Source organism: Mytilus edulis, chromosome 3 (genome assembly GCF_963676685.1).
Source record: "Mytilus edulis chromosome 3, xbMytEdul2.2, whole genome shotgun sequence".
NCBI lineage: Eukaryota > Metazoa > Mollusca > Bivalvia > Mytilida > Mytilidae > Mytilus > Mytilus edulis.
In genome coordinates, this window is record NC_092346.1 from 36,664,534 (window position 1) to 36,688,754 (window position 24,221).

The 24,221-nt window shown below is 31.9% G+C and overlaps 1 protein-coding gene across 1 annotated transcript; it reads left to right on the forward strand.

Annotated features, from left to right (window-relative positions):
• The first annotated feature begins 1,494 nt into the window (after positions 1-1,494).
• Positions 1,495-23,370, forward strand: LOC139516387 (metabotropic glycine receptor-like). The gene is made up of 12 exons (XM_071306456.1): positions 1,495-1,633; positions 5,385-5,853; positions 10,332-10,499; positions 12,018-12,141; positions 13,377-13,685; positions 15,347-15,415; positions 16,767-16,876; positions 17,244-17,461; positions 18,199-18,337; positions 18,940-19,045; positions 19,992-20,138; positions 22,000-23,370. Exons 1-12 carry the CDS (start codon positions 1,579-1,581, stop codon positions 22,093-22,095), a joined length of 2,010 nt encoding a protein of 669 aa, XP_071162557.1. The 5' UTR covers positions 1,495-1,578; the 3' UTR covers positions 22,096-23,370.
• The last annotated feature ends 851 nt before the right edge of the window (positions 23,371-24,221 follow it).

Consider the following 24,221-nt stretch of genomic DNA (forward strand, 5'->3'; position numbering starts at 1 on the left):
TACTCTAGATCTTTCTAGGAAATATTTCTCCTTGACTACGCATTTTTTTTTTTATATTTAATGAACCAGTCTAAGACATGTCAACAAGAAAACACGTAGTGTATACCAGTATCGCTCATTAAGGCTGAGTATTTACCCGAGCTAACGAATGTAAATATCCTGGTCAATAATGCACGTTCTAAAAGCGTATGTGACATTTACAGATGATACAGTACATGATAAGGCTTAATTAAATTATGAATTTTTTTTTTGTAAATGTATTGCAGCTTTATTACAATTAGTTGTTCAAAGAATATTTTGAATAAGAAGTCCGTTGTTTTAAAATTGCGCTTGAGATAAACGCTTTTAATAATACTCCGAATTCGTAATGTAAAATACAGTTAGTCGCAAATGGAATTAATGGTGATATAAAGTGTTAATAAAAGCAAGACGTAAAAATCCCATTTTTCAGATTAAACATATAAAAGACAATTCTCTCCTCGTTTGTACATTGCTAATTTATTTGACTTGAGTTGCAGATTTTCCCAGATTTGAGACTTATTAAAATCTAAAAACGGTGTAAGAGAAAACAAAAACCCAAAAGGATTATGAAAATCATACTGCATTCAAACTCTTTGGTTGGGTTGTTATCTCTTTAACACATTCTCCATTTCCATTCTCATTTTTATGTTCGCAGTTAGGAATAACAAGCTAAAAGAAATAGCCTGCTGATCAGAAAATGTTCCTTCCTAGAATGATCGCATGCAGTGGCGGATCCAGAAATTTTCATAAGTGGGGGCCCACTGACTGACCTAAGAGGGGGCCGCTCCAGTCATGCTTCACTGATTCACTATATAAGCAACCAAATCTTTACCCAAAAAGGGGGGCCCGGGCCCCCTGGGCCCCCCTCTAAATCCGCCTCTGCCATGGCCTACTTTCCATTTTTTTTTCTTCATTTTTTGCAAGAAAAATTATTTTCAAGTAATCGTACCTATTATCTTAATTGAAACTGTGTAAGCGTAAAAAGCTTCCGAAACGCAGTTTATGTAGTTTCCATGATTAAATGTGTTTTAATATGATACGCAACTATTGCAACATCAATAGTTAAGACCTGCTTGACACAATTAAATTAATAATTGATTTAATTCGATTTTCCGGTTGATTTAGTATTCTTAATTAACTTTCTTAATGATACTGTTTACCCTTTTCGAGTATTGACTAAGCTTCCGAAATTAACAGACATTCGACAGAATCACAGTACATGTACAAGTAGTCATCCCTGAAAATACCCGAAGTTACACAACCAAGGTGACGCGTGCTATCATGGTACTGTACCAAAATACTTCATTTTCTTAAATATGATAAATGTTTTCACTATCTACAAAATATCATTTTCGTTTGGAAAAAAATGAATGAAAGACAATTAAGCGGTCATAAATCAATAAAAGTCTACCTATCGCCATGTAATTATTTTATACTAGATAATTTTCTGTTCTGTTTTAAATAGAAAAGATCACGAAAGAATCTGCAATTAGATGTCATATAACTGCGACTGAGGTGATATAACAATTTTTGTAGCTACATTATTCTGTGGTTAAGATGCTCGTAAGGCTTCACTGGTTGATATTATTGCAAACTACAATAACCCTAGCAGGTAAGCTTACCACACAGATTTAAAGTAAATAAATGTTGAATTTTAACAGAGAAAGTACTAAATTAATAACCCCAAAAATGTTTCACCGCAGTATTTTTGCAGTTATAATCTGAAATGTAAATTTTTCATACATTTTTGTTTTTCATTTAAAGTAGGAAATGAGGTAATCAAATTAAAGATGATTTGCTAACATTAACAATGTCAGAACTTTATATATTTTTCAGTCAGAAACCTTTAATGCAGTGATTGTTATTTGTATGCTGTATATCATACTTGTTTGTTTGTTTTTATGCATATCCTAATTGTTTTTTATATGTTGCTGTATACCATATTTGTTTATCTGGGTGTTTTTTTTTGTTGTTGCTGTATATTAATATTTTATTTTGTTTGTTGCTGTATATCATATTTCGTTTCCGTTTGTTGCTGTATATCAGTTTGTTGCTGTATATAATATTCGTTTTCCGTTTATTGATTATATACTAAGTATATATCTGGACGTTAGTTTTCACATTTGATTTTTTTTTATGTTGGCGTAAATCATAGTTTGCTATAATGTACGTGTTTCTACTTTTGTTGAGGGACGTACGATGTCTTATAGTTCCAAATATTAACAATGTCAATATTTTTGGTCTTGTCTCATTGGCAATCACACCACATCCCGTTTTATAATAATAACGTATCGTTCCTCAATTCGTCGTTCCAGAATCCAATGCATTCTAGGTAATATTTTCAAAAGCGTACATCAAAACGTTTGTGATTGAAATCAATAGTCTTATATACATGATGTTTTATTAGTTGTAATGGACTTTAAACTACCAGTTTAATACTGCGAGTACTCTCAGATGTGTTTGTTTGTTGTCGGGATATATAAGTTCCCGTCCACGTCCACTCTGTTTTTGTTAGATGTATTTCTATTTGTATCCATCCATACAATGAGTTAAACCTTTTTTAACTGATTTTTATAGTTTCTTCTTAGGTAGTACTGTTACACTACTGTCCCAGGTTAAGGGAGGTTTTGAGCGCTCACGAACATGTTTTACTTCGCCAAATTCTTTGTGTTTCTATCCCATCCAAGTCAGAAGCCTGTATTTCAGTAATTGTCGTTGGTTAATATAAAAAAAAAGAAGATGTGGTATGATTGCCAATGAGACAACTATCCACAAAAGACCAAAATGACACAGATATTAACAACTATAGGTCACCGTACGGCCTTCAACAATGAGCAAAGCCCATACCGCATAGTCAGCTATAAAAGGCCCCGATAAGACAATGTAAAACAATTCAAACGAGAAAACTAACGGCCTTATTTATGTAAAAGAATGAAAATCAAATATGTAACACATAAACAAACGACAACCACTGAATTACAGGCTCCTAATTTGGGACAGGCACATACACAAATAATGTATCGGGGTTAAAATTGTTAGGGGGATCCCAACCCTCCCCCTAACCTGGGACAGTGGTATAACAGTACAACAGAAGAACGAACTATAAAAATCAGTTGAAAAAGGCTTAACTCATCAAATGGACAAACACACAAGTGGACGTGGTAATGTCTGTCAATATATTTGTTTTCCGTACATTTTTTTAACTCCCTCAGGTAAAGTTGATTGAGGATAGATTTTGCTACTAGTATTCTTTTTATGTCTGAAGATAAAACATGGTTTTTGTTTGACCGATCTGGATAAAGATAAATCAAGAAAAAACGATTTGGACATCCATTTTTTACAAGGAATACATTTTATTTTTTATTTCAAGTCCTCATTTTATATTCTTATTATCAAGTTAAAATGGTTGTTATGCATTTACAGTTAAACCTGTCTAAACCGATTCCCAACGCATACCATTTGATACTACTGGACTTTGGAATATGTTTGGTGTACACACTGTCAGATTTTCGGTTTATGCAATATTCGGTTTAGACAGGTTTCACTGTATTACTTATTAATTAATTTTGGTGGTCAGAATATGAGTTGTTTGAGTAAGTTTAGACTCGTTGGTGACTGAGTTTTTATTGAAAGAAGGAACTGTTAAAGTACTTTTAAAAAGCCGTCAATACAAAAAGTAGCAAAAGACAGTCATAGGCGTCAATTCGTTAAACCGATATTTGACGGTGTCATGGTTTCTTTTTAAAGAACAAAGACTTATCAAACGTGTCTCCTATACAGAATAATTACGGGAAGCAATACGCAATATCATTAGCGTTGATTTCAATAGAATAAGTTAGTATTCATAACAAAAATTAACAATGCATTATTGTCAACCACCAAAACAACCAAATAAATAAAATGTCCATAAAAAGACACGTTATTAATTGACACATTCAACAACAACTATTGAAGCCACAATGAATATCCGGCATTTGCATTTAGAGATTTCAATAAAGCTGATTATGATTAAATCCTTTCATACGAAGGTTGAACAATTGAAGTTATGTCAATAAGAGTTGAACATACGTTCGAGCAAAATATATATACATGTAAAAGAACATTTTAGAGCCTATAAGGAGACTTGTTTTTACATAAATTATATGTTATTGTTAGTTTGGTAAAATTTAAGATTTGAAATAAAAACTAATTATCTTGCTTACCTTTACACATATTTTATAATTAGCATTTTAGTTTGCAATTATCAAGAAAGATTTAATAGATAAACTCTAAAATAGAGAAGTGTATGCCTACAGTTCTTCTATATGAATTTCTTTTAGAGGGACTTCAGAGATTTTCAAGTAAAAAAACTCTTCTTCTTTAAATTAGCTTAAGATTTTTCTTTGCATTTAAATTAACCACTGAAAGCTCTTTGTCTTTTAAAACATATTATTAAATGTCATGTTAAAATTCCAGTTTTAATGGTTTTTACGGAAGTTATACGTGTACTTCGTAGCTGACTGAGCTGGTAGCATTAAAACATGGACAATGAAATCTCGTTAACGACTTTAATAACAGTAAAACAAGACCTACAAACAACAATTATTGGAATGGCTGGTTAAGTTTTTCTTCACAAGAATATCATTAGCCCAGTAGTCAGCACTTTTGTGTTGACAAGTATCTTTAATAAGGTCATAATTATAAATTAACTGTTTACAAAACTTTGAATTTTCAAAATACTAACTTCGGCTTTTTCTGCCTTGAGAATAGATTACCTGAGCTGTATTTAGCAAAACTTTAAAGCGAGTTCTCAATGCTCTTCAACTTCGTACTTTTTTTAGCTTTTTTATTTAAGCGTCACTGCTTAGTCTTGTATGGACAAAACGCGTGTCTAGCGAGCAAAATTTCAATCCTGGTATCTATGGTGAGTTTATCTATCGACATGCTTCACACGGATCATGTGTACTGCATTACATGTAACAATATCGTCCATACCGATTTTGAACAAATTATGTCACCTAGCAGCCCTCCAGATTTTTTGGAAGATTTAGTGTTTACCCGTAAAACCTGTTTGGCTACAACATCATAATTTCAAGCTTATTTACAATTTACACAGTAAGTGTGTATATGTTAAGTATGTTTTTAACAATGAACATACATGTATGTTCTCATAGTTGAGGACTTTATTCATTTTAGGTTGAGAAATACAGGCAGTGTTTAGATATTACTGTAGTGTCCTATATTTTGACTTTAGTGGAACCTTAATAAAATATTTTGATTATTATTTTACTTTTACAAAATTTAAACATAAACATAAAACCATGGACTTTGCAAATTCCAATACTTTTGCATACCTCTTGTTTTATTTTTCATTTTTTTACTAGGTGATGCTGACAAGGAAGCAATCCAGTTAGCCTTGGAATATGTTACTAGAATAGAACAAAGTCCTTGTACTGGTGGTACCGACGAAACACTAGACCTCATCTTTAATCATACAGTTTGGGAAGACTTTGTCAGTCCGGCAATTCTTACATCAAACTTTCTAACATCAATTTTGCTTGCAAATAATGGTTCACTCGATTCACTAACCGATGAAATGTTCTTCTCTTTAGTTAAAAGTAATGTAATGGGTCTTACAGCTGTATTCGGGTCTGGAATAGCAATAGAACCCGGGATATATTCTAAATATTCTTCGTTTGTTCCATACGCTTACCATAAGAATGGGATTGTGTTTGCCCATGATGTTGCTTTGTCGTATACTTACCAAGATAACAACACAACTTTGTGGTATCATCACTTAAGTAACAAGAACTGGGAAAACGCGACAAGAACTGTAACAAAAACAAAATTCAGGTAGGTTTATTTTACATTGTTTACATTTGTCATTTCGGTATCCTCTGCTGTTTTAGAATTTCAAATGTGACGTTTTTTTGTGTGCTTTTCCAATCACTTTGCGTCCGTCGTCCGTCGTCGTTAACTTTTACAAAAGAAATCTTCTCCACTGAAACTGCTGGGCCAAATTGAACCAAACTTGGCCACAACCATCATTGGGGTATCTAGTTTAAAAAAATGTGTCCGGTGACCCGGCCAACCAACAAAGATGACCGCCATGGCTAAAAATAGAACATAGGGGTAAAATGCAGTTTTTGGCTTATAACTCAAAAACCAAAGCATTAAGAGCAAATCTGACGGAATAAAATTGTTTATCAGGTCAAGAGCTATCTGCCCTGAAATTTTCAGATGAATCGGACAACCCGTTGTTGGGTTGCTGCCCCTAAATTGGTAATTCTAAGGAAATTTTACTGTTTTTGGTTATTATCTTGAATATTATTATAGATAGAGATAAACTGTAAACAACAATTATGTTCAACAAAGTAAGATTTACAAATAAGTCAATATGACCGAAATGGTCAGTTGACCCCTTTAGGAGTTATTGCCCTTTATAGTCAATTTTTAACCATTTTTCGTAAATCTTAGTAATCTTTTACAAAAATCTTCTTCTCTGAAACTACTGGGCCAAATTAATTCAAACTTAGCCACAATCACTATTGGAGTATCTAGTTTTAAAAATGTGTGGCGTGACCCTGCCAACAAACTAAGATGGCTGCCATGGCTAAAAATAGAACATAGGGGTAAAATGTAGATTTTGGCTTATAACTCTAAATCAAAGCATTTAGAGCAAATCTGACAGGGGTAAAATAATCTATTAGGTCAAGATCTGTCTGCCCTGAAATTTTCAGACAAAACAGAAAACCTGTTGTTGGGTCGCTGCCCCAGAATTAGTAATTTTAAGGAAATTTTGCAGTTTTTGCTTATTATCTTGAATATTATTATAGATAGAGATAAACTGTAAACAGCAATAATGTTCAGCAAAGTAAGATCTACAAATAAGTCAACATGACCAAAATTGTCAGTTGACCCCTTGAGGAGTTATTGTCCTTTATAGTCATTTTTAAACAAGTTTCATAAATTTTTAGAATATATTTTCCACTGTAATTACTGGGCCAAGTTCATTATAGATAGAGATAATTGTAGCAAGAAGAATGTCCAGTAAAGTAAGATCTACAAACACATCGTGATCACCAAAACACAATTTTGTCATGAATTTATCTGTGTCCATTGTTTATTATGCACATAGACCAAGGTGAGCGACACAGGCTCTTGAGACAAGTTACAATTTCAAATGTGACTTCACGTTGTGCGTTGAGGCTTTGGCTAACTCGGGTGTGTGTTTATTTTTGCTGGATGATGTTGGTTTATGTAATGTATCCGTTTTTATTCTGTAGTTAGATAATACTTCAGTTTGGTCATGTATATCTATTATATAGTTATTCTATAAAATTTACTGTTTGGAAATGTATAAATTATTCTAAATAATAAGGGTGTTCTTATCCCAAGCAGAAAACCCTAGCCGTATTGGCCACAACTTTCTTTGGAATTTTGGTCCACAGTGCTGTTCAACTTTGTACTTGTTTTGGCTTTCGAAATTTTTCATCTGAGCGTCACTGGTTGGTCTTGAGTGGACGAAACGCACTTCTGGCGTATTAAATTTTAAACCTGGTGCCTTTTGTTAGCTATTATTCGTGTGTTTCTCTGACCTATATGTTCTCCTATTTATTTGTAGTCCTGTTATGTTATGCAGTCATTTTAATGTTATAATTACATTGCCATTTAAGAGGGAGGTTTGGCATGCCACAAAACCAGGTTTAACCCACCATTTTTTTCTTTAAAAAATGTCCTGTACCAAGTTAGGAAAATGGCTATTGTTATATTATAGTTCGTTTCTGTGTGTGTTACATTTTAACGTTGAGTTTCTGTTGTGTCGTTTGTTTCCTCTTATATTTCAGTGTAAATTCGCATTGCTATAAGACGTGTCACCATACTTTTCTATCCCAAATTCATGTATTTAGTTTTGATGTTTTATTTGTTATTCTCATCGGATTTTGTCTAATGCTTAATTAGTTTCTGTGTGTGTTACAATTTAATGTTGTGGTTCTATTGTGTCGTTGTTCTCCTCTTATATTTTATGCGTTTCCTTCAGTTTTAGTTTGTAACCCGTAGTTGTTGTTTTTTTAGCTCACCTGGCCCGAAGGGCCAAGTGAGCTTTTCTCATCACTCTGCGTCCGTCGTCCGTCGTCGTTGTCGTCGTCGTCGTCCGACGTCGTCAGTTAACTTTTACAAAAATCTTCTCCTCTGAAACTACTGGGCCAAATTAAACTAAACTTGGCCACAATCATTATTGGGGTATCTAGTTTTAAAAATGTGTCCGGTGACCCGGCTAACCAACCAAGGTGGCCGCCATGGCTAAAAAATAGAACATAGGGGTAAATGCAGTTTTTGGCTTATAACTTAAAAACCAAAGCATTTAGAGCAAATCTGACATGGGGGTAAAATTGTTTATCAGGTCTATCTGCCCTGAAATTTTCAGATGAATCGGACAACCTGTTGTTGGGTTGCTGCCCCTGAATTAGTAAATTTAAGGACATTTTGCTGTTTTTGGTTATTATCTCGAATATCATTATAGATAGAGATAAACTATACACTGCAATAATGTTTAGCAAAGTAAGATTTACGAATAAGTCAACATGACCGAAATGGTCAGTTGACCACTTTAGGAGTTATTGCCCTTTATAGTCAATTTTTAATCATTTTTCGTAAATCTTAGTTATCTTTTACAAAAATCTTCTCCTCTGAAACTACTGGGCCAAATTAATCCAAACTTGGCCACAATCATCATTGGGGTATCTTGTTTAAAAACTGTGTCTGGTGACTCGGCCATTCAACCAAGATGGTTGCCACAGCTAAACATAGAACATAGGGGTGAAATGCAGTTTTTTGCTTATAACTCAAAAACCAAAGCATTTAGAGCATATCTGTGTTTATCAGATCAAGATCTATCTGCTCTGAAATTTTCAGATGGATTGGAAAATCGGTTGTTGGGTTGCTATCCCTGAATTGGTAATTTTAAGGAAATTTTGCCGTTTTTTGTTATTATCTTGAATATTTTTATAGATAGAGATAAACTTTAAACAGCAATAATGTACAGCAAAGTAAGACCTTAAATTAAGTCATTTGACAAAAATGGTCAATTGACCCCCTAAGAAGTTATTGTCCTTTAAGTCAATTTTTTACAATTTTCATAAAAAATTTAACTGACATTTTCCACTGAAACTACTGGGCCAAGTTCAGCATAGATAGAGATAATTGTAAGCAGCAAGAATGTTCAGTAAAGTAAGATGTAAAAACACATCACCATCACCAAAACACAATTTTGTCATGAATCCACCTGCTTCTTTTGTTTAATATTCATTTAGACCAAGGTGAGCGACACAGGCTCTTTAGAGCCTCTAGTTTTTTCTTTCGATTTATGAGTTTCGAACAGCGGTAAACTGCTGTTGCCTTTATCTATAATAATAGATTGTTTTAGCTCATTGTTGTAGGCCGTGCGTTGACCTTTAGTTGTTAACTTTTATGTCTCTTGTTGTGAGTTGACTCATACCACACCTTCTTATTTTTTTTATATTTCTAAATTAAATCAAAATATTAATTATGTGAACCATCCTACAATGTACTTGAATTAAATTTTTCGAGTACGTGGTGTATTGCATGATTATTTTTCACTATTTTAATCCATTACCAGGAAAGAGCAAAAGTAAAGCATCGTCAGACACGTTAATGTGTTTGTTCCGGAATCATTAATTATTATATGAAATAGCCTTATCAAGATAAATATAACGATAGTTAAGCAAATTTAATAATATCTTTTTCAACCTTTAATTTGTACGATTGCAAAAAATGACTATAATTGATGATTTTATATAAATCTTCGCATTTATTAATAAGCATCAAGTATATTCAATTCAGATCAAATGAATACTTATTATCTTTTATTGTTTTCTTTTTCTTTTTGTTCATAGTAATTAGTCTTTTAGTTTCTTTAACTTGTGGTTGTTCAACACCGGTGGTATGTTTCCCCTTACTTTCTGACCTCTTACAATGATTTTGATACGTAGATTTGTTTTGTTGCAAAGTAGGAAATTGGCTTATCAAAACTGAATATTAGAAAATCTACAATTAAATAGTATGCTAAACGACTAATTACTATGAACAAAAAGAAAAAGAAAACAATAAAAGAACCAACAGTTGTCCAGATAAAACTAAATAGAAAAGGGAAAAAGTACCCCGGTCCTCGGTACTAAATGTTTGGCCAAGAGGTAAAACCAGTATGTATATATGCAATAAAAGAATAATAAAATCTGAATTAATGAAAATATAAACTTTTAAAATTAAATAAAAATAGTAGACAATTAAAAAATGATGCTTTGTTTCAGGTCAGGAAACTTAACCTTACCTGAAATAGAGACAGTTTTACTTACAGCCAAGATAGAAGACGGTCATTGGACCAAACCGTACTTTGACTGTGGTGGGGGCGATATTTGGATGGTTACATTTACATCGCCTTTATTTTCACTGGATTTAACTGGAGAGCCCAAGTTTCAGTAAGTGTTAGAGTAAGAATAAATGCAACGAAAGTTGCGATATGAAACAGATTATTTAACTGGACAAACGAGCACATGTTTGCCTCAAGTCAAGAAACTTGGCTGTGATACTGGCTTATCTCAATTTTTTTTTGTTGTACTGTTGATTGTAGATGTCTTATTTTTCGTCTTTTTTTTACAAAACAGGAAAGACTCTTGTCGATTTAAAGCCTGCATAATCGCATAGTTTATTCACTGGAACTGTTAGCACCTAAAAGTCAGGGGTGGTGTTCTCGAAAGTATCCTAAGATTCGTCGTAAGTCATAGATAAGACCGATTTTAGGATGGACTTAGGATCGACTTAGGACACTCTTAAGTTGCGTCTCGAAGCTATCTCAGACGTATCTTATGTTAGGACGTCCTAAACATATCCTATGTGCGAAGTCCTAAATAGTTAAAGTAATTGTTTGATAAAACATTTATTGAGACGAAACCAATTAATAAAATTGTTTACAAAATTTTGTAATAACAAGTATTTTATGAAATGCATGATTTCAAATGTAATTTTAAAATAATATCAAAATAGGATTTTGATATAAACTGTAAAACAATTTGTTTTGAAATACGAATATTTAATTCGTAGTGTCATCGTATCGTAAAAACACGAAGTTCAAAGTTTAAAACCATGCACAATTTCTTTATACGAGTTAATAACCGATGGTGCGTCTCTTTTCACGTTCATCTTCACGTAAAAAAATGAGAAAAAAGCATGCACAAAGTTAGGATGAAGATACGATGAACTTAAGACACCTAATTAGGTGTCCTAAAGTTAGGACGCGAAATGTGATATATCTTAAGTTAAGAGAGCTTCGAGAACACGATCCCAGAATTCTATGTATAAAATTATACAGTGTCTGTTGACTGACAATTACATTTGTGTTTATTATGAAAATCTGAAAGATAGTACTATAGAATTGAATTCTCCTTGCTTTAAATTTATACGGGGGGGGGGGGGGGGGGGAATGAGGATGACATACTTAATATGTTTCACTTTTCTTTTTACAAAAAACAAAGTTAAAGTGGTTTTGCTCAAATATGATCGCCATTAGCTTTCATTTTATATCAATTTAATTTGTTATATGTTTCCAATGATTGGCACCAATCATTCTAGGTTATTACATTTGTTTTCAAATAGGTTATAACAATTTGTTGAAGGAATTCATGTGACTATTATAAGCGTTCTGTGATATACAAAAGTGCGTTCAAGACATTCTCTTGTTAAAATTACTAATTTCAAATTTGATATTTCACATTCCTGACATAATTCCAAAACAAATTATCAGTTCTAGGAAAACATTACTCAGTTACTAATTACAAGTTAGAAATGCAAATTTTGAAAATAGAATCTCTCCCACAGATTCTCGTAATAGCAAGAAATTATGTTTGGGTTCTTTTAATGCACTGCTATTTTCTTCTGTTGATATAATGGCTTCACACATGTAATCTTTTCACCCTTTATATGGTTGTTTATTACTCCAGAGGTATAGCTTCTGTTGACATAGAGCTAACGAATATCGATATCAATCAGTGTGATCCGGATACCAGTAGTTATAGTGCCCTGGACGTATTCCGAGGAACCCATGCATGTCCGGAAACAACTGAGGTACATGTATTACTTTCAATTTGTTTTTGAAAATGTTAAAAGTTTACGTCGGTCAATGAAACTATGTTTGCTTTTGAAATACTTCATTTATAACGCATATACAATTTTATTTAATCTTTTTAATAATATGAGGCAGGCATAACCTGTGAATGGGGACGAAGTTTGTTTAAATAAATTGTTTTGTAACTTAAATATTTGTTAAAAAAAGGAACCGGAAATACCGTAACGTTTCCGATTTTGGTTCTCTTGTTAGGGATTTTACTTGTGACGTTATTTAAGTTATGACGTCATGTTCAATGTAAACAGAGAAACGCAATGCATCAGGTAACGTTTATTCATACCAAAGACCAAGAATGATTAAAGATGAAATATTGGTATTTTGTTCCTTGAGTTCCTATATTTTACTAGACTAATCAAAGTCTCACGACAACAAGACCGGAAGAAGGAAGTAGAGTTATGTGTTCTGCGCAGATCCGGAAATTAAAAAACACGACAAAAAAAAATTGAACGATTTTGAGTTCATTAGTACAATGAAAAATTCGGGAAATTTTCCCAATTTTTAGTATACTATAATATGAGGCAGGCTTTACCTGTAAATGGGGACGAAGTCTGTATGAATTATTTTTTTGTAACTTAAATATTTGTTTAAAAAAAAAGAAACGGAAATACCGTAACGTTTCCGATTTTGGTTCTGTTGTTAGGGATTTAGTTGTGACGTTATTTAAATTATGACGTCATATGCAATGTAAACAAAGAAACGCTATCATCAGGTAACGTTTTTTCATATCAAGGAATTATTAAAAATGAAATTGGTATTGCGCGTTCCTTCCTATTTTACACTAGACTGATAAATATATATTTTACTCAAAGTTTCATACAAACGAGACCGGAAAAAGGAAGTACATTGTACATTTCTGCGCAGGTCCGGGATTTCAAAACACGACAAAAAAAATTTGAACGATTTTGAGTTCATTAGTACAATGAAAAATTCGGGAAATTTTCCCGTATTTTTTTTTTATTGAATATTCTACTGTTATTGGGGACTCCGTCCCCATATTAGTTTACCTTCAAATTTACAGGAGAAGTTCGTAATACAAATAATACGTAATCACTCAAATGAAATTACTGTTAGAATGAACATAATCTGAAACGTTTCTTGACTGTAAGACATCATTTGACTCGACTTAGTAAGTTTCATTTAACCATATTTTAACGTGCAATGTTTTTTTCTGTAGTGTGTGTTTCTGAAAGGACAAGGTTTTAAAAAAGGTGCTTACCAGTGTGTTTGCAGCAAAGGGTACTACTTTCCAAATGTGAACGCTCAGGTTAAAGCTTTCGGGGGTCTAGAAGTGGAAAACTCTTCAGATACCTCTCAGTATAAATGTTTAGCCTGCATGGAGGGTTGCACAGAATGTGTTGATGACTCACCATGCCTGTACCAGTTCATGTTTGCATTCCGGTTCCCGGTCTTACTGGTTACTATTCTGACGTGTATCGCTATAGGAAGTTTGTCTGTCATCACTATTATCTTCAAGAATGAATTGGTACCTATTTTTGTTTTATGTAAATATATTTCCATGAAAAACATAGACACCAAAGCTGCACACCTGCTGAATCAAGCAATTCATTCAAACGAAGGAGTTACTTTGGTTCAAATATTAGAGTAAATTGAAAAGTTACCACACATTTATAGGTGATAAAAAAAGAAAAATAGAATTCACATTAAACAAGGTAACAAGGTAACAAACCATGACCCAAAACTGTATATTTTGTAAAATGTATTGATCTTCCTTGATTGGCAATTATTTTTTACTAAGGCCAAAACAAACCATTAATGTCCTTACTCCTTTCTGCGCCCAGCCCAAGATTTAGATCTCAAGAGTCGATCCGTCATGAGTCTAGACAGCGCATGATTACGTCAAAAATAAGAGGCACATCGGTTTTACCTACCAAAATACCCGGTTTGAGATAAATCCAAAGTAAACTAAATAATATTTGATATCGAAAACGTGTATATGAGATGCATTGATAAAAAAAAACCCTCCCCTTTTGAGAAAACCGATATACACGTTCATGTAGATTTTATGTATTTGAAATGGCTTCAAATGACCGTAATTATTTGTTCAATTTGAAGAAAAAAATGCAACTTTAATACTCAGTGAAGTGTAAGTGATGACCGCAAAAAGATAGCCAGTTATTATTCTAAGGATTTATTTTAAAACGATTACAATTTATGAGCTGACAAATCCTTCATGTTAGTTACTTTCAAAGCCCGATATTCTTTATGTCTGATTTGGAATTTTTGTCAAAGACAAAAAACGATTGTATAGATAAACTTCATTCTTACATGAATCGAATTTGGTTGATAAGGTCAACATCTTTAATTTGATAGTTTAAACAGAAAAAGAAAATAATCTCAAAATGTTCTTAGAACAAATGGTTTATGAATAAAATATTCCTTAATTCTTTCAGACAAAAAAATAAATTTAAAAAACAAGATAATATTTATTAATTTCTTTTTGAAATCAATGTTGTTTCTTGTCACCTTTTAATGATTGAAGATCAAGAAGATTTTAGGTGGATAATTGTGAATGTCCGTGTTTAAGTTTCATTTTTAAATCCCCCTTATCTGTATTAATCATTAGATAAGATGAAAATATAATTAAGACACAGAAAGTTATCGATTAATAAGCGGAACAACTATAATTTTTAATAATACTATTCTAGTTTGATTTCGATTTTATTTTTAATACATTCTGTTGTTTTTTTTTGTTTCCGCGGAAGGATATCTAGATGAAATAAATAATAGATCTAGAGCTCTTCCTTATAAGAGGTAAAAACGGTCGATGATAAAATTTAATTAGATTTCCATTAGTTTTTATGATCATTACTTTTTTTTTGCAGCCCTATGTATACACTCAAACGATTTCATTTTGTATTATTATATCTATAGCAAAAAAAAATCTAGTTTTGAGCGAATATTTGCATGCATGATAATGAGACATTGTTTTTGAATCAATTAAATGATATCATTTGTTTAAATGGTGATAGTTTATTAACATTTTTGATGATAGAATTGATCTAAAAAAAAATTAAAAAAAGAAGAAAGGGTATAATAAAATAATCAAAAACATTTTAGTTTTTAGTTTAAATGAAAAATCGTTTTATGCTGATTTGATTTGTTTTTAAAATATTTTGTTACTAGGCAATAAAGACTGGAAGTCCAATTTTCTTGTTGCTTATGTGTGCAGGCGGAACACTGGTATGCTGTACGGTTGGTACACTAATTTTATATTGAGTTATTTGAGTTATTTCATTAGTGTCTAATTTAAAGTTTGATCCCCTCTTCCTTCCTTTCTGTTATTATAATCGATTGTACGTTTAAACCCCCAAAACATAAAAAAAATATTGGGATTTTAAGCAAATAAACTCATCATATATACATGATGATGTACCAGGATTTCAATTTTGTATTTGCGCCAGACGCTCGTTTTGTCTACAAAAAACTTATCAGTGCCGATCGAATCCAAAAAAAATATTAAAAGGCCAAATGAAAAACGAAGTTGAAGAGCGTTGATGCCAAAACAATTATAAAAAGTCTGCCAACCATAACCAAGGTAATTAATTCTTTAGGTAGAAAAGCCTTAGTATTTCAAAAATATCAAGTTTGCAAACAGTTAATTTATGATTATGAACATACCAAAGATCATTCTTATCCGACTACTGGGCTGGTGTGTCCTTCGGGAATAACAACATATATTTTGGTATACGGCTCTGGCTCATGCCTAAAAACTAATAGAAATGTTTTTAAATCATACGATTTTGAGGATTTTTGTAGTTATTTATGATCTGAAATGCAAGAAGTTTGAAGCCGTAAAGAAAATTCGAACGACGCAGTTCTGATTGCTGACAGACTTATGTGTTATTAATATCTAAAGGATGTTATTTGATAGATTTATAAAACATAAAATGATAATAATAACAATCTCCGAGGAAAGTTCTAAACGGAAAGTGCATAAGCAAATTGTAAAATCAAAAGCTCTAACTGTCACATTTCCGACTAAATACAGGCATTTTCTTATGTATAAAACGGTGGATTTTTATAATGTTGAGTTACTATCATACATTACTTTTTCTAATAGTTATTATTGATTATTTAATTTGATGGTTTCCTGTATAGCTTGCAATCAATTAACTTTTATCTTTACAACAACAACAAAAATATGTCTCTCCAGTCAATTGTTGTTTTTTTTTTGTGTGAAGAAGTTGGTAAAATTCCTCATTTTTAAACATTTTATTTAATGATTTCGCATAGAAGTGGAAATCATGGCATGCATTACTGAATCCTCAAAGATATGAGACGACTACATCTGATAACATAAAAGTAATAAATAATTATTACATCTTTTTTCTTGTTTTAAAAAGAGCAATTAGTTTTGATAAAATAGGAAAAGTGTCATTATCTCAATAATTCCATGTGCAGTAACACAATCAGAAGACGTTATATAGTATTGATTTAAAATGACATCTTAATTGCGTCTACCTTTCTTTCGTCTACTTGAGACACTGCATTTGTCAAAAATGAAATATGAGATGAACCACATTGAATTTTAACTGAATTTTAGGGTTTCTTTGCCTATCCAAAAGCCTCACGAATTCTATGTATATCACAGATCTGGGTATATCATATAGGTTTCAATTTGATGTATGGTGCTCTAGTGATAAAGACATGGAGGTATGTTTTTGTATTCGTTAATTTACTTTTATAATTTTTTCATAACTTGCATTATGTGATTATATGTTAGTGTAAACCAGTACAAAAGAACTAATAGAATAAATCGCACCAATTTGTCCCCCCCCCGTCTTCCCCCTCCCCCACTTTTCACATCAAAGACCTCATATTATATGAAACAATAACATTAAAACAACTACCAATCAAACTTCGTATTCCTTACAAGTTGAAAATACCACAAAATCCCAGATGACAGTCAAATTAAGAAAAGTGACGAAATAAAATTTTGACAGAAAAAAAAACCTGCATAATGAATCCTTTAAAACGAATCAATAATGATATAATAATCAGGTCTTTATTTTATTTTCAGAATAGCTATTATTTTTCGACCAGCAAGCAAACTGCAAAGAGTACATTTACCAGACAAAGAACTTTTAAAAAGATTTTTACCGCCGATGTGTGTTGTAACTGTGTATCTCCTAGCCTGGTCGATATCAACAAAAGGCACGACAGAAACTTTAGAAACTTCTAATTTACTGAAGTATGATGTTTGTTTAAACAGATATTGGCTTTATGCTATGCAATGTGGTATGTATATAATTCAAAGAAACAACCGTATTTGCATCGCATATTATAGTAAAAGTGAATGCAACCTTCTATTTACTATAATTGTTAAAATCTCGTCTGAAGTAACCGAATGCAATTCTGTTCACCCAAACTGATGTCGCACATTGGTAATGAAAAGGGACACACAATGATGTAATATACAATATACTAACTATAATTTGCTGGGTTCCTTTTTGGGTGGTGGATGGAGCTGCAAATTGCAATATATAATCAAACTTAGAATCGAGATAAAGAACGTTATATTTTGTAAGACAAATGTGCATGTTGATTCAATTCCGTCCAAGGTCAGAAAGAGGATTTAACGCTCACACACGTTTAAACCCGTCGCAATATAGGAGCCAACAATCCAGAGTTTTTCATGTTTGATGTCAGCTATACACTTTTGCTCTATCAGACCGTTCACTTTTTTATTTTGAGTTGTTCCGCATTTTGTGATGTAAAACCTTGTAATACACGATATGTATTTTATTTTGTTATTCGACCGCGCGGTGACTGGTTGTACACTATCGTGTCTTGTATCAACAAAAATATCCTCATTCAAATATAACTTGATCTATAAAAAAAGAAGATGTGATAAAAAAAAAATAATGATTGCCGATGAAACAACTCTCCACAAGTACCAAATACGGTATTTAATAATGAATAAAAACAATATCGCAAACTCACTATTACAGTTGTTCTGTTTGTTTATTTGTTAGCTGAAGTATGCCTTTTATTAGCTGGTTGTTACATGTGTTACCTTGTGAGGAGAGCACCGGGTCATTTCAACGAAAGTAGATACATCACATGGTCAGTGTATAATGGAATAATACTTGGTAGTTTTCTGTTGATTCTAACGTAAGTAAATAAAGGCAGCAGTAGTGTACCGCTGTAAGTCAAATATGTTTACGACATTTCATTTTGAAACCATGTAACACACCCGTTAGTGGGGCCCGGTAAGCATCAAACTATCGGTCAGTAGTGAACTTCTGATTGTGAGCATATGATCAATAATAAATCATCAGATACATTTTTGTCTATCCTAAAATGTTTCAACTTATTAAGCGGGTAAATAACTTGATACTTCAATAATGAAACCATATTTTGTTTTATTCACATTATTCAATTTCGCAAACAATAGCTTTCTCTGTAAATTTAAGCAATCAAAACTTTTGTTATTTCATAATTTTTATGCATTTATATTTATATTTATATATAAATATCTTTGGACTTAAAATTCTGTAAACCATTTTTAAAACTTAAACAAACATATTCAGATACATACAGATTTTAACTTCATACAGACACATACAGATTTTAACTTCATACAGACACATACAGATTTTAACTTCACGAGAACACGAACTATGTTTTTATTTTCATGTACCAACTTTATTTATGTTCAGGGACATACAAAAGGTCCTGTTTATGTCGACACAATAATCTTATATCATTTTCAGACATTTAATTGGTCATTCGTACGGGCCAGATTTGCTGTACTTATTGCAAGGATTGCAGATTCAAGCGTTTGTTACAACAACATTGACTCTAATTTATATTCCAAAGGTAAATATGAATGAAGATATAATGTGCTTTTGTTGTGTGGCTTAATTGCAAAAAGAATTATAGTTTTGACTTGTACAGTGTAGTCATATGATCCATACCTTTTGAATTAGAACAAATGATGACCGACCGGTTCGTGTAAGCAGTTATTCCTCCACAAAGAGAGTATGATCATGATGAACTAAAGTAGTTATTTAACATCTTTTGACAGTTGATTATGATACGAATATGTTATCAATCACAGCTCCTATATATAAGGTATAATTGCCAATGAGTCCATTATCCAAACGAGACCAAATGTCATTGAAGTTAACAATTATGTGTCACTGTGAAGCCTTCATCAATGAGCAAAACACAACTATAAACGACACTGAAATGAAAATGTAACATTTCGAACGAGAAAACTAATGGCCTGATTTATGTTCAAAATCAACGAACGAAAATAGATATGATTTACGTAAACAAACGATAATCACGGAAATACAGGCTGGCTCTTGACTTTAGACAGGTACACACATAATGTGGCGTTGTTAAACAACTTGCAAGGCGCCAACCCTTTCTCTAAGTTAAGTGTGTTTTTGGCTAGGTAAACCATGGAATTAATCATTATTATCTTTGTTAAAAACCTTTTGCAAATATAACACTTGTGATTGCTAGCCAATCAAATCATGCGGGAGCTAACATGAACCCATTTGACCAGTTTGTTACTGTGTGAAGAAGAGGTAATAACACGTTCGTTGCTCATTCTTAACTCACAAAAAGTTAATTAGAAAGATTTATCTGAAAAAAACAAGCCTCTTTTTATGCATGAAGTTCACAATTAAATACATCAGCTGTTATCGTATAACGAATTCAAAACCTTTTTTTTGTAATGTTACTTTGATTTAAATAATCAATGTCAACTGCCGGCAATTTTTAATACAATATAATTTCCAATAACTTATTTCAGATATTAGCATTATACAGAAAAGAAGATATCAAGAAAACTAACGATACTTTAAAAATAACAAACGATAACAAATATCTAAGGACAAATGACTTTCCAACAAAGTCAGTTGGTACTCAAACATATGAAAATATTTCACCGGATCCAAAGGTATTAATTTTTTTTTCGACAGCACTCCAATATTCACATTAAATCTATTTCATTTGAACTTTGGTGGATTATTATATTCCGATAGTTGCCTCATTAGCAGTCATAGCATATCTCTTTATTTTTATGAGAGGTTCTGACTTTCGAGTCCCTCATTTCAGTATTCTTTAATTTATCAGGTCACTTCCCTCTGCTTTTTGCATTGTTTGCCCATTATTTTCTGTTCTCTCTAAAAAGGCACCTCATTATCATCAATTCTTGATTTTTGTTGGGTGTATTTTTCTCAATTCTTTATACGTTTGTTTCCCTCTTCCAATAGGACCATTATTCTCTATTCTGTAAACCACAGTCTGATCCCCATGCAACACACATTACTACAGTTCTTAACAAAAACAGATTCATTCAAAATGATGTGAATAATATATCGAATAAGTTAGTTTTATAAAGAAGCTAGACTCTAAAGCAGCTATTTGCTAGCAGTTAGTTTTTACTTTATGTCTATAAACCCAATAGTGCTTTATCTTTAATCAATTTGAATCTTGTGCAACTTTTAGGTGTGTAGATGTATACGAAAACCTGCTGCTAGCAGCCTCTTAGCGGAAAGGTTACTAGCTTTAGTCTAGTTATAGATAGACAAATAGAGGCAAAAATAGTATACCGCTGTTCAAAAGTAATACATTGGTTGAGAGAAAACAAATCCGGGTTACAAACTAAAACCGAGGGAAACATATGAACCATATCAGAAATACAAAGAAAAACAGAAACACTTAGGTGCAACAAAAACAAATGCCAACATACATAGAAACGAACTATTTGATAACAGCTACTATATTCCTGACTTTTAACTGGACATTTTAAGAACAAAAAATGGTGGGATGAAAAAAGAGGGACGAAAGATACCAAAGGTACAGTCAAACTCATAAATCTAAAACAACCTGCAACGCCATGGCTAAAAATGAAAAAGACAAACAAACAACAGCACACACGACACAACATAGAAAACTAAAGAATAAACAACACGAACTCCACCAAAAAACTAGGGGTGATCTCCGGAAGGGCAAGCAGATCCTGCTCCACATGAATAGTCCCTTGCCAAGTATGGTATTGTTAACATTCGTTCGATCTGACAATTTCTGTGTTCTAAGTTTTAGCATGCACTTTCATTTCGAAAAACTAAGGATTTAATAATCTTAGGCATATATTACCTTAGCCGTATTTGGCACAACTTTTTGAAATTTTGGGTCCTCAATGCTGTTCAACTTTATATTTATTTGGATTTCTAACTATTTTGATCATAGCATCACTGACGAGTCTTTTGTAGACGAAACGCGCGTCTGTCCTTTCGAAAGCCTAGTACCATTGATAACTTTTTCATTAACTGCGGATATACATGTGCAAATTGCTGTTTATGATATCTTATGATCAAGTATAAAATAGTTATTTGATGAGACAACTGTCCATAAATACACACGAACAAAGATGTGAACGATTACATGCCGCATTACGACCTTCAACAATGAACAAAGCCATCATTATACAGTAAACACTGGTATGACATGATGTGAAACAATTCAAAAGAAAAAACAAGAGGATCAGATTGATATATAGCAATATATGACAATCACTGAACCCTTGACTTTGGACGGGCACAGTACACACAGAATGCGTCGGGGATTACTATTTTTGTTAGTGTTTAATAACCTAGGATAGTTGAATAATAAAACTACTCAGAAACAACTACTGAAAGACACACTTCAAATACCAATGTACACAATATACGAAGTCAAAATAGATTCACTCTATTTGTACCATTCTAGAATGAGTTCAATCGGTGTTTTAGTTTAAGTGTTTTACTGCTTTACAGGATAAACAGTTTTGGACGTCTCTTCCAAAGTTATCACCAAGAGGCAATAACAGAGTAGAACCAATGGTTGACCATATGGCTCTTCCCACAATATGATCAAAACGGACGTCAAAGATTTTCAGTACAGTTCCGGAAAATAATATATACAGATCCGTCCATTATTGTAGAAAAAAAATATTTGTATTCAAAAGTCTTATTATTAAGTTTCTTAGTTGTTTTTGCAATAAAACGGTTAATAGATATTTCCATTGTTTTTGTGGGTTTTTTTTTTAATTACAATACGATTATATTGTCGATGATAATGAATTAGATCTAATCTTTACAAGACGTGAAATTAAAGATAAACACTTCATTTGTAATTAAAAGGTCACCTGTTAAATTTCCAAATGAGATATTAATCCATCATATAATGTTAGTTGCTTTACATAACGTTTAATGAATGCTCACTAGTATCGATAGATTATTTTTTTGAAATTTACCAAAATGATGTTTATATCATATTGTCTTTTAGAACATATAGCAAAGTTTGGGTCAAGGGAATTTATTCAGCCTAATTCTTATATAAATTGTCCAATAATTTATAGAGTATCGGTGGAAAACCCAATCTTGAATAAAAGAATACTAAAAACGATGAAATTTTAGGATGAAATATGATACAGAGAAGTTAGAACTCATGATGAGCTCTTTTAAAAATAAGGGAGTAAATACGGTTAAAGAACTCGTTTCTTGGTTCAAAATAAAGAATTGTATTACGTTTCATTTCTGAGTTATCTCCCTTTATATTGCAAAAAATGTCGGACACAAAAAATATCTTTCCGTTCTAAAATCGTAATATAATAGATTTTCTTCATTCAGATGAATTCGTTTTACAAATTCATTTTATTCTTCTCTAAAAACTGGTCTGAAATTAAAGGTCTTGGTCGATTTTTATCATCACTCAATTTCTGTGGATACAATCAAAGAGACGTATCGGTAAGGCCTCGGTTCAGCTTTATTTAAAAATGTTAACTTGACTATCAATACGGAATCGAATTTCAATTCACAAAAGTAACAACACATTCAAAATAGAGATGATCATCTTATATCACTTGTAGCATATTAAAATCAAGCACTCAGTAACCTAATTTAAATCGTTAATTCTCTAAAAGGAAAAGAAAAATATGCAGCAATATGTTCATAGAACTGATAAACACAACATGTTACCTATAATTTACTATTTAGCCTTTTTTTTTTGTATTAGACATACCTTTGGTGTGTCTTGCATTGTTACTTGTACTTGTACATCCCGTCATTGTGATATTGAGCTATGATTTATATTATATTTTCTTTGTATTGCCTTTCATGTTTGTTTATATACTTTGTCTACAGAGTTTTTGGAAATTGCATCTGTTATCTCAAACAGAATACACAAAGGTTATATTTCCTTTGACCAAACTATAGACATTACAATTTATTCTTGAAAATATTTAAAACAATTAGTATACACAAATCTATATTTATGACGAAAAAAAAATTGAAAATATATTTTTTTTTTAAATAAGGGAAGAATTTAACAAAATGTAAAAGAGTATAAATGGCGAATTAGACGCCACAGTAGGTTACCGATGTTGAAAATATTTATATATATATATATATATATATATATATACAAGTCTATAAAAAAGACAAACCAGCAAATTTACTATGTACCGGATCGTCTAGAATAGGCGATACTATGCAAATAAGGAAACAAATTATATTAGTCTAAAGATTTGCACAACGGTACTAATATAAGATGTTATTATACGAAAATGTTGTTATTTAAATCGTGTTGACAAATATTTCGGCTCAACAAATGGCCTTCTTCAAGTGTCAAAAGTTTTAACTATACTGATACATAATGTATAAGGTGTAAAAATAGATCAGTAATAATACAGGTAAGTTTTTGGTCGATTGATATTTATCCAAAATCCTGAATATCATAATATAATCAAAACACTATAATTCAATATACGTGACTGTGTATATATAAACAATAAAAATGAGTGAAAAAACAATATATATATATATAAAGAGTCTGAAGCGCTTGTTCAATTTAATCTTTTTAAAGGAACGCTCAACATGCTCAACGCATCTATCAAATGACAGAAATGAGATAAAGGATACAAAAGATACTTCTATGTCTGTCTCATATCTTGACTTCATTTTGAAACAGACAATTAGAGTCTGTTGAAAGAAAACAA